The 12,977-nt window shown below is 28.0% G+C and overlaps 1 protein-coding gene across 2 annotated transcripts in view; it reads right to left on the bottom strand.

The window, feature by feature from the left end:
* The window catches only part of LOC129983630 (trithorax group protein osa-like), a 125,051-nt gene extending 114,105 nt beyond the window's left edge, over nucleotides 1-10,946 (bottom strand). For both annotated transcript variants that reach the window (XM_056093165.1, XM_056093166.1), the window contains exon 1: nucleotides 9,881-10,946. In XM_056093165.1, coding sequence (XP_055949140.1) covers nucleotides 9,881-10,708 — 828 coding nt within the window. In that variant the 5' untranslated portion in view covers nucleotides 10,709-10,946. The remainder of the gene's footprint in view (nucleotides 1-9,880) is intronic.
* Between the last annotated feature and the right edge of the window lie 2,031 nt (nucleotides 10,947-12,977).

Below are 12,977 nucleotides of genomic sequence, written 5' to 3'. Positions count from 1 at the left end.
AATTTTTTTTTTTTTTTTTTTTTTTTTTTTTTGTAATTCTAAAAAGCAAAATTTAATATTTTGGGCAATAATTGCCAAAATAAATAAATAATTTATTCTGTGACAATTATTTAAGAGAGAACAGGGACAATTTTAAATAAATATACAATTACGGATACAACGATCCTGTCCCTTGTAGCTAACCATGTTTTATTCAAAGTCAAGGCTTCTTATACTATGAAGCATAACAAACAGGATTGCAGAGAATAATGATTTCATAGAAATTCCTTTCATATTCATCAGTGCATATAAATAAAAATTATTTGAATTACAAAAATTTCTTTTAAATTTAGCCATTATAACATCTATTTACTATATTCATTCTTCACCTTTGTTATTACTTGTTCAACAACATATCTTTAATTGCTTTTAAATTTAGGTATGCAAAAAAAAAAAAAAAAAAAAAAAAAAAAAGTCTTTTGTAAAAAAAATATTTAGAACTCCATTTCTTACATCTTTGGTATTGCTTGCCTTTGCAGATAAAAAACATTTTAAAGAAAGGTAAGGAAAGACCATGTTCTGCAACTATGCATAAAAGATACTGGAAGAAATAGTTCATGTGAGTAGCTATTTTCTTTTTGTACAAAACGTAATATCATCAAATAATGAAAATCAGTACTTGCCGGTTTTAATGGCAACCAAAGAGCCCAAATAAGTTTTCTGCTTCATTTTTTACAAGCATTTCAATGGAAGATTGACTGCTTAATGTTAAATTGCATTAGAATATTAGAAGGTTTAGAGTTTAAAATGCAAAATAAAATCATCAATTAACGTCAAACTGAACAATTAAAAAAAATTGGGAATGCAGCAATACATATGTACAAGTTATTTCCGATTGAAATATACACAACAATATTTTTTTCTAGATTTATTTTTTACAAATATCAAGATTGAGGTTGAATGAAAAATTCTTTCAAACATGTATGCATTTGATTTAATTTCCTTTAAACTAAAAATGTATTAAATGAATTAAATTTTTTTTAATTACTTAATATTTTTAGCAACACTGCTTTTGTAAATGAACACAGCCACAGCAAACTACCATTTAAAGTGCTTTAACTTTATTTCCTCTAAATAATTTTTTTTAAAGATAAGATGAATAAAACTAATTTATATAAAATGGACAAATAACAAAAGCATTCATTTACTCCAAGCTTAATAAAAACATTTAAAAAACGATTTTATAATTCTTTCTTAACCGCAATAGAAAAGATAATTCAAAAGTGAAATATTGATTGATATTTTACAAAAAGTTAAACAATACCAATTTTTTACTTATGGAAAATAATCAATCAAAGAATTTCCTAGTTGATTATCTCGGAAAATTTCCTTCCTTCAAAATTTTCAATTTAAATGCAGTTAATATAGCATTAAGAAAAAAGAAATAGATAAATCTAGTTTTTAATACCATACAATGGAGATGAAAATTTTAAATTTACCAAATTTTAACTTTCATCTCCTTTAAACACAAGTAATCTTTTTTATTTTGAAAACTTATTTTTAGTAAGTATTCAAGTTTTAAAGTAAGTCTTATAGAAAAATCAATGGTTGCAAATGATTAAAAAAATAAATGAGATGGAAAAATCTATGGAGTTGGCTTTATTTTTAACTATGTATATTACCAATTCTAAATTATATATATAAGTAGCAAAATTAGTTATCTCAGTGATGAGTAAGAATTTAATACAATAAACAAGTTATTAGTTGCCTTATTTTTTTTCTAAACAAATTTTATTCTTGATATATTTTACTGATACAAGAGATAACAAAGATAGATTATTTATTCAACAATTAAATCAAGTTCAAGTTTTAATATAATTTTTCAAACTGTATTTTGACAGCAAGTAATCCAACTTGCTAATAGTTACTGTCAGCATTTCAATGGAAAATTTCCAATAACTAAAAAAACTTCATTTTTGATGTAATTTTTTTCAATTCATTGCCAAGAAGATATAATACTAATATTTATAAAAAGTAGTGATGCAGTACCATGACCAAAAAGATATATAGATGCTCTAGGAAAAAGTTTTTAAGACCCACAAAAAGAAATTTCACCTAACATTCATAGCACATTTGTTTCACTTAAACAAAACAAAAATTTAATGGAAGAATAAATTCTGAGTATTCTGAGTATTTGCTTATGTTACTGATAAGAAGACAGAATCTCTGAAGATAATTAACTCTGTTTGTTTAAAAACAGATTAGTCAAAAAACTACGGCAAAACTAAGGCATATTTCTGCAGGTATTTTTATTTCCCCAAAAGCTGAGAAAGCAAATAGTGGCATGTAAATTATGTGTATAGAGAAAATATTGATATCTAATCATCTACTCACAACAAGTTAAATTAAAGTAATATTTTTTAAAAATCTAATTTACAGATGCAAACATTATGTATGGCAAATAAAACATGCTTTAATAATTAGCAAATTTATTTTTAAAACAAGTTTTGTTTACTTATTTTCTGGAGATAAGCTAAACTCCATTTTACATTCTTAAAACTTTCTTGATATGAATTGCATTGAAGTATATAGGAATATAAAGAGAAATCAGTAGTCTTTTCAGCAGAATTGCAAATTTCAATTTCAACCATGAATGAAGTAATGAATGAAATACCAATTCTACCTTTTATTTGAAGCAGTAAAAACTACATTAAATAAAAAAAGCTTATTATACATATTTTCAATTCAATTATATACTCGGGATTGTGTACATTAAAAAATACCTAGGAGTTATCTAAAATTGATTGTAGATCAGTATAAGAAGTAGGTTACTAAACCTATTAAGATAAGTAAATAAATTGAATGGATATAATATGCTGCTGTTAATTAAAATGCTTTACTTGGATTGCATACTGTCTTTTTGCGTAATTTTTTTAATTCTCCACTATATAATCTATATATTTTTCTCCATTAAAAAACTTTGAAGATGAGATTATTTTTAAACAAATATATGTTATGTTCATAACAGTGATTTAAATTTAAATTACAGTAAAAATGAAATACGACAAAGATCCTTTCCAGTATGTTGATTAAAATTTTACTTTTTTTTAAAAGGTTGGATAAGACATTTTTTTTAAAAATTCCCTCCTAAATATTATATTTTGTTGATAACTTAGTTCTTATCTCATTATAAATTAACAAAAAAATATATTGGACTATGAATTTAAAAAACAGTTACAAGTATCACAAATATAATTTGTGCCAAGTTTGAAACATTCTTATACTTTTTGCAAATATGCAAAGAAAAAAAAGCCCTAAATGATTAAAATAATTATTATTTAATAGCAAGAGGTTTCTACGGAAAAGATTCCTAGTAAAACTTTATTTGCAATCTCTTACCTTTAAATTAATTAAATTCTAGGGGGGGGGGGTTGCAGGACTCATTTGATAGGGAAAAAAAGCATTTTCATAAACATTCAACCTTTGTTATCAGCCAGATTTACAATACATGAATATGTATTGTTTTGATAATAGTAATAGATTTTAATTTATAAAAAATTTTAAAGAATGCAGCAAACTGATAAACAGAAGAGGAAATAAACATTAAATACATCCATTGTCCAATATGTATACTATTAAACAGTATTAAGATGTAAACATAATTTCTTTTATTATGCATTTAAAAGATGAGGATGATTATAAATAAACAATGACGTGGTATGTTATTAAATTAAGTTTAATAACATGCTAAAAAGTTTCCAGTTATCATTGAAGAAAAACAAGACAAAGAATAAAAATTCTTCCCTTTTCTATATTAAGCAAAACAAAGGCAGAAAATTTATTCACGAAACCACTTAAAAAATTATTTGAAATATATAAATAAAACTGTAATAAAACAAATCAGTTTATTCAAGGAATAATGAATGTTGCACCAATCCCTGTATGGTCAACTTTCATGAAATACATAAGAATTTAGATATGTTTAGAATTACTGACTAAAATATAAATTTAGTTATGATTTTTAAATGAAAAAAAAAAGAAAGGAAAAGAATAGTTTGTCTTAAACTATTTAGAGAAACACAAACAATCCAAAGTTGTTAATTTTTTAAAAATTTACTTTTAAGAAATAGAAATAATATAATATTTCAGATATTGCAATATTCTTTTCATCAATAAGCAGAAGATTTTTTATGGCAATTTCTAATTATACACTTTTAAATTTAGTATAGTTGCTCTGGTACACTTATTTCTTCAGTTACTTTAAAAAGATAATAGTTATTTATTGTGAAATAAAAAAGAAATAAGATCATTCCAAATCCTGAAATAAAAATCTGCATTTGAGAAATTGAGATTCTAACATAAATGTATTATACATAATTTAATTACTGAAAAAGCAACAGAAGCTTAAAAAAAATGTATGGCACAGAGAGGCCAAACACTGAAATTAATACATAATAAATTAATACATAATTTTGGGGATCTAACTGAGCTAAACTTTTGTAAAACAGAATTATGTTTCACTTTGTATAGCCTTGTAAATTTAATTATTATTATATCATGAGAGCAACACCTCCCTTTTATTTTTATTGCATATTAGCTTGAATTTCATAAATTAAAAGTATTACTAAATACTTTACAAATATAATATATATTTTAGTACATTGAGTTTTTTCATTTTCCTCTAATCCAGATATAAAACTATAACTAGGTGGCTTAAATTATTTTTAATACATTGGTCATAACCGATAATCTTCATTTGACTATTTCAGTTGTGCTGTTGATTACAAATAACCCCTGAGCTATAGCTCAATGCTGCTCAACACATTCTTTTATTTCATTAAAGGCACCAATATGGTTGTTCAGCATATTGCTGTAATTTGGACTGAGAATATTATTTGAAGAAACATAATATACGATCTTTTGTAGTAAAGTTATTTTTATTAGTGCTATGACAAACAATGGTAATTCAGATTGAAAAAATGTGTCAATATAATAAAATACTAATTATGTTTATATGTCCTCAGGAAATGAGTCATAAACCAATAGTCATTTTAAATCAATTTACATAAAATTCTATACTGATCAATGTGTTAAAAATGCTTTAGTCAGGGTTTAAAATATCATTTGTTTTGTTTCAACTATTTCCTTTGTATCTTTTTATCAACTTTTCTAAAATAATTACAGTAAGCAGCTAGAAGACTGTATTTTCTTTATTGATTATATAATATGTGCCAACAGTGCTGCTATACCATAATATATTCATTAATTACAAAATATTTTTTTTTTCAATAAAAGATATAAAGTAGGTGTGTACATGAAATTTTCAAAACTATAGCCATAATTACTGAAAAATTTTTGATACAAAATCAAATAAAATGTTTCCATGGCTGAAACTTAACAATTTATAAATATTAATACTATTATAATATTTATAGCCATTAAATTTACACAGATCCTAGTTTGAAAAAAAAATTAAAATTGGTACAACAAGAGTCTAATAAAAAAAACAGACTAAATATACTTTTTTTTAAGAGATAGATTTTAAAAGTAAAAAATTGAGTTTTCTGAATTACTTTTCTAATAAAATTATAAATTTTTAATAGCAGCTAAAAAATATGTGAGATAATTTTGGCTCTGACTAAATTATGGCAAACTGACTAAACACATGAACAAAAAAAATTATTTAAATGGAATGATGTAAAACTGCATTATAACACTTATCATAAAAATTAATTTCTTTGCCAGGTTAAAATAAATTTTTTTTTTTTTAATTTCTACCAAAAAATATCAATATAAATGAAGATCTTGCTAAACTAATTATGTGAGCTCTAAAAGTAAAATTAAGCAATCATATATGTTTTAAATAATTCAATAATAAATAATTTTAATGCATATTTTAAATACTTTAATACTTGTGCTTTAACATAGTTTTCAAGTAATATATTCTTATATATTATTTTGTAAATTTGAAGGCCAGCATCTATTATCAAGATTTTATATTTAATAATTTTAAGCTAAAGGAACAGATTAATCTGCACAATGCATCTTCTCTTTGAATTATCCCCGTCCAATTGAAAGCAATACTCTGAAATTTACAAATAATTGTCAGCCAAGTTTGTAAACTTTCAAAAACTGTCAAATTCAATTATTACTAAGTTTGAAATTACTTGTTGAGAAGACAATTATCTTCATATATTAAAAATACTAGGACTCCTAGCATCTTGACTGACAACATTAAATTGGATATTATACTATGGATTAGTCTCGAAAGTGGTAAAGAAAAGATTCCAAGGGGGAAAGAGTATTATAAAAGAGGATAAACTTGTTAATACAACAATGTCCTTGTTCATTTTTATATTGTATTATCAAAATAAACTTACATCTCTATGAAAAGTGTTTTTTTAGCCCACATAAATTTATTTTGCTTATCTGGTCTACAAATGCATTTGAGTTGTATTTGCAGTTGAGTCCATTATTCATGCATAAACGCATTTGAGTCCATTATTCATCCCATGATATAATAGGTATATCGTGGGATACTTTTGTACGAGATCATATTAGGGAATAATATAACCCACAAGGTAATTATAGATGAACAGTTTAAAGCCATTAAAGGGTTAAAGATAATCAATACCCAAAATGGTAATCTGAACAGGACTGGCAAGCAACTATTTATAAATTTTACAAAAAATAAATTTTAAATAGGCATCATCTGAAAGATTCAAATACGACAACAGAGTGATTATCTTACATTATCTTTTTTCATTTATTCAACTTTATGACCTTCTTTTGTAATTACTAGAAGAAAGCAAAGTAATTTTATATATATAAAAATTGTTTTGAGTAGATTGTCTTAAAAAGAGTGAATGGCACACAAAAATTTAAGCAGAAAATCCTAAATCATAGAGAATAAAAGTTATTCCGGCACTTCCACCATCTTACATTTGAAATTCTTAAATTTAGGATATAAGCTTGAAATAGTATAATGTACATGAATTTTAGATCACACATGCATAAAACAAAAGAGAGAGATATAGGTTGCACTGCTTGATAATAAATCGTAAAGACTCTTTCACAAAGCCATATTTACTCAAATTTTAATTAAAATTTTCCAATGAATAATTAAATTTCTCAAAGGTTATCATTAATTAATCTTTAATTTGCTTGCATAGTTTAGGTCATTGAAGATATTATGGAATTCTTTACTAACTGTAATTAGATTTATCATATTCCAAATATGAGTTCTCTTCTCCCTTCTTTCTTACAGAAAGAATGCAAAATGCTCCAAATTTTAATTATAAACATATAACTTTTAATTTAAAGTTTTAAAAAAATGTTTATCAATTTTAAAAAAAACTTGTCCAAAGAAACTGAAAGATAATAAAAAAGAAGCCTACTTAATTTAAAATTAATTAGACTAAATTAAATCCTCTGTTCAAATTCCTCGATCTGACATTTTATTATTCTTGAACTCTATGTAGAAAAAGATCGAATTACAGTATTAGATTTTAATAAATATCAATAAATAAATGATTTTGATTTCACGTAATGTCCCTTATTAAATGCCAATTAGTATAATTCTGTTGATGCTTCTAATAATGCCATCAGCCGATTCATCTAGTAAAAATAGTTATCACTACTTAATGGATTGCAATAGTACATTTATTCCACAAGAAAATATCAAGTAACTAGTAAATTGTTCTAACTCTAAATTTGAAATTAAAATAAAAGGAAGTAATTTTTCATAAACTGGTATTTTTTCATTCATTTTACTGACTTCATATATTTAATCTCATTGAGGTCAGTACAAGTGCTGTATTTTTTCGATTTACTTTGAGGCTTTGTGCAACAATTGTACCACTAAACAATTCAGATTATATCTCTTAATAAATCAAAACTGACTTTCCTCTAATCGCAAAACAAATAGTTTTGTTTTATTGATCTAATAAGTATATTTAGTAAATTTCATACCTCCTATGATCAATAGTATTTAAACTTTAGCGACCAGCAATCCATATGCCTTTGCTAATACAGTTATATCATTAAATTAAATCTGAATGCATTTTAATAGAGTATGAATTATCATATATTAATCATTCAAATTATGTGCAAACATACTCTGTCCTAAATGTAAAATTGAAATCACAAGTGATCAAAAAGCGACCATTTGTAAGCTTTTTACGATTTGAAAGGAGAGGTAAGAAAAACTTATAATTTACTATTATCTCTTCTCTAAAAGGAATGAAATATCTATAACCTGTAATCAAAAGGTTTAATGTAGTACAATACAGAGGTTCCCAGTGTTTATTGATAACTAAATTAAACCCAATAAATATTGTGTGTAAAACATTGTTTTTGTATTAGATTTAGTAAAAATAAATAAAACATATAAATTTATGGAATAGATTTTAATAATATAAGAGATGACTGATTATTACATGCTTTCTCAAAAATCAAATTAAACTGAACACAGCCTATCACATTTCCTTTACATCAGAAAATTTTTCCACGACATTTATATTTTATGGTAGAAATACTAAAAACAGCTTCACGAAAATCAGCAGCAATATGAAAATAAATAAAACTTATATAGTATTTTATGATCCTTATGAGGAAGTCAAGACCTTCTAGAAAACTGAGGTGCAGTGCCCAATTACTTTGTTGAAATTATAATTTCTTTGTATTTGTTATATAAGTGTTGTATTTTCTAACTATATCATGTATTACAGTAGTAAAAAGCCATGCATTTAATAATTTGCATTATTAACAATAATTAATAACATTAATTGTTAATAAATAAATAAGGATGCCATTGGTAAATTATCCCAAATGATTTATAAGTCATGACAAAGAGAATAATCCAAACTCATCTCATAAATTATTTGCTTCAAATGAATTTTAAAAACACCAACCTACAAATTTGCATTCTCATATTTTTAAAATAAAAAATAATTAAACAAAAAAACCCAGTGTACATCAGCGAAAAATAAACAGAAAAAAATGTAAATGCTCATGTTTTATTTTATTTCAAATTAGCTAAACTCTGGAAAAACCAACAATTTTACCTAGAACAAGATTATTCTTCAATACAAAATAGAAACTATAACATAAAAAAATTATTAGTCCAAGATAATTAAGCTACCCAACAAAATATCTAGCACCCATATCAATCAAGAGCTCGTAAAATTCTAAGAAATAATATCCCCCGCCCCCCTCTTATTTGCGAAATGAGTCGATCCTTTTTCCAGAGGAGCGAAAGAAGGAAATGGCAACGGCAGAGTGACAGATGTGATTAATTCAGAATCTCCATGGTTCGGCCAACCAATCAGATGCCGCCATTCTCCACAACTCCCAGCTGTCAGCAGCGGCTCACTTTTTGCCTCCAAAATTTAAATTTCCTCTCCCGGAGGCCAACCATCAGCACGTGGCTCAAAGCCATTCCACTTGGCATCGGAACGTCATAACATTTTTTTCTCTCCTCTCCGACATATTATGCAACCCAACTGACCTTAATGACCTCATTATGACCTTTTTACATGAGAAAGCTCTACTAGAAACGAATATTACATTTCACAAACATTATATGCAACCGATCCAGATTCACACACTATAAAATCAATTCTTCACATTTCTTTCCACAAATGTCAAAAGTTTCAACAAACACTCAACATCGAAATCATTGATGCATAGAAAAACACAAAATGAACATCATACAGATGAGATAATAGTATTTGAAATATCACGAATACATACGATAAACACAAAATATTTTCTGTACGTGTCAGTAATCATTTTTAAAATGTCAGTTCATTCTAAAAGCAAAGACAGGTCAGGAAAACCCGAAAATGTACATATATAAATACAGACAAGCACGATTTGAAATCTGAGGAAGTTTTCTTACCTGATTTCTGTACATTGAAGACGACGACATTTGCTGTGGATATGCCGAACTTCCTCTCATATTGCCCCATGAATTATTCGGTCCCTGATAGTGGGGCGCATTTGGATCCCCCATATTTTTCTGGAGTCCCTGACTCGCACTATAATCATAATTATTATGATAACGCTGTAGAGAGTTTGGGGCCTGAAGTAACTGATTGAGCGTCGGTGTGGGACCCGTTTGCTGCGATAAACTGGGCCCTGAAAGAAACCTCTGTTGTTGAGAGTTATTACTAGCCCCCGGATAGCTGCTCATACCGGGGCCCGGCGACCTCTGTTGGGGTCCCATACCCCTAGGGCCCTGTGGATAGCCGGGCCTCATCTGGGGCTGATTATATTGTGGGTACATTTTGTTTGGTTGCGAGTTTGCCGTCATTTCGCTCGCATTTCCCGGTCCGCCATGTTGATCGCCGCTCGCATAGCTTCCTCGTCCGTACCCAGCCATGTCACAGCCTCCATGGTTATAGTTGTCCTGTGAATTCCTAAAATCGTCGCCCTCTCGGTTCGCGGTACTTTGATTGAAAGCCTGGTACTGCGACCTCTCCATGGAGGCGGGATAGCCGCCCTCCAGGTTCGCGCTCGCAGGCCGACTGTTGGGACCACCATCTTGGAATCCATCCATCGCCATCTCCCTGTGTTGTTGCGCGGGGGAGCGGTTCTTAACCATCACGTTGCCCGTCGAGTCGTCCGAATCTTCGAGGGATGTGCCGTTCTTGAGGGTCTCGCCCTCCGGCTCGGCATCGGGGGTTTTTTGTTCGGGGCAAGCGGCCATTCGAACGTGCGTTGCCATGCCTCTGTTGTCGTCACACCACCACCACCCAGCCGATCAACGGCATCGTCGTCGTAATCCAAATCAGGCGAGTGACCGGAGATCGCAGGGCATCGCGACACACACTTAGCACACTGGAGATACACACTTGGGAGTAAAAAAAACCGAGAAAGACACACACACAATTACAATCAACACACCACCATTATTCCTAAGCGCACACTGCTAAAGCGGGAACATCTGCGATACGAGATCGTGTATCCTTCCGCGCTAATAACACGTCCGCAGATTAACTTCTGTGTAGTGGTTTCGCTGCAAATTTTATATTTTGAATTTTTTTCTTCATACAAAATCTTTTTCTACCTACATTTTCTAAAATTACCGATTTCTATGATTATTGAAATAACAGCACTATTTTCTTATAGTTGGTTTACGCGTATTTGCCGTAGGTGAAAAGGCTTTACCTCATCGATGGTTTCTGCTGGCGTTTTTCTATCTGAGAAATGTTGGCGTTAGTAATAGGCGCAGTTCTGACTCAGCGCTCGCTGAACCAATCTGCATTCCTTTTTCCTTACCGATACTCTTGTGCCACATCTCTACAGGAAAACAGCAAATTTCTTGTTTAAAATTTAACTGATTGCGCGGCTTGCTTAATTTTTGAAACAGCAGACTGAATAAATTTTATTTTTTCTCATCTCACAAAATATGTTTTTTTTTTATATATATTAATACTATCTAAAACATAATATATTGGTTTTATTGCAACCTTAAAAAAAGAAAAGGGTTTTTCTTTCCATCAGTTTTAATTAAATAATTAATGGGCAAGACATTTTTTTTTCTTTTAGCAAATAATCAAAACGAATGTAAATACTTTGGGAAAAAATTGTGGTTTTTCTTAGTATTTTTACTCTGCGAAGGCTATATCAGGAAAATAAATATATATAAAAGAAATAACTGAATGTAATGAATTAGAACTTGAATTAAAGATAATGAAAAAGGACATGAAACTTAAAAATGTCTTGCACAGAATGAAAACAATGTTTTAAAAATAATGAAATATATTCCGAGTTATTCCAACTATGCTGTTAATTTCTTTCTTTTTTTTAAAGTTTAAGAACCTAAATCTCGCGTTTTGAAAAATATTTGACTCGTACTGCCATCTATTGAGCACTTTACGTATTAAACTCTGACTAATGTTTCTGAATCGTTTCTTATTTTCAAATATTTTAGATAGATTAGTAATAGTTATTCAGGATATCTTGTTATAGTTATGTAAGTCTTTATTAGTATAGTTAGGAGAGTTTTGAATTATGTAATGAATATTTCCTCTAATAATTGACAGTTAAGCATTTATTTTATCTGGATTTAGCATAATCATTCGATTATTTAAACACTTACACTTCTGATACATTTACATTTCGCGGTGGTCAAATACCCTCTTGCGCGTGTGGTGTAGCAGTTTGCAAGGTGGATGCTTGCCGCAGATATGCGTACCATTTGTGGATTCATTCTAAAATAGTATTCATGCTTCTCACGAAATAAAATATTAATTTAAGAATTAAAAAATGTTATACGATATCTATGATTTAACAAAATTACTCAATTACCGCTAATTTTTAAATCAGAATGAACATTAAACCAACATGTAATTTTCTTTTTGATTTCAAGCTGTTGAAACATGTTTCAAAAATTAATTGTTCTTTCAAAGAATGCATAAATGAAAATAATTTATTTTCTTTGTGTGTTCAAAAATCTAAAACATGGTTATTTTTGTTTTTTTAAAGTTTTACTGTGGAATATCAGGCTGTTTTATAAAAGTCGTTTTTATTCAAACATATTTCCAAAAAAGGGGAACTTGTATGCCTATCAGATCATTATTATTTATTTTACAATATTTAACATGTTAATCAGACAGTTTTTAAAGAATAATCAAAGCTTATTTTTCACAATATGCTTTAATTAATGATTTAAAATTAAATTCATTCAATGTGATTTAAAATTAATTTCATTGAATGTGGTTAAAAAATTGTGTATATTTTAAAAATTGAACTTTCCTGTTGAAAAATTATCTTATTACAAACACAAGTCGTTCATGATGACAATAATGTAACCATAAAATAATTTTTTATAAATTAATGCGTTATAAGATTGCTTGCTTATATTTATTTCTAATAATAACCTCGATAACATTAATTATGCAATAAAAAAACTGATGTAAAATAATTTACTGAATGTCTGAATATTATCTACCTTACTGCATAGCAGAAAAAATTAATCATAATTTTGCATA

The sequence above is a fragment of the Argiope bruennichi genome, chromosome 9, assembly GCF_947563725.1.
Source record: "Argiope bruennichi chromosome 9, qqArgBrue1.1, whole genome shotgun sequence".
Classification (NCBI taxonomy): Eukaryota; Metazoa; Arthropoda; class Arachnida; order Araneae; family Araneidae; genus Argiope; species Argiope bruennichi.
The sequence above is the reverse complement of the archived record's forward strand: the minus strand, read 5'-3'. Positions and strand labels throughout refer to the sequence as shown.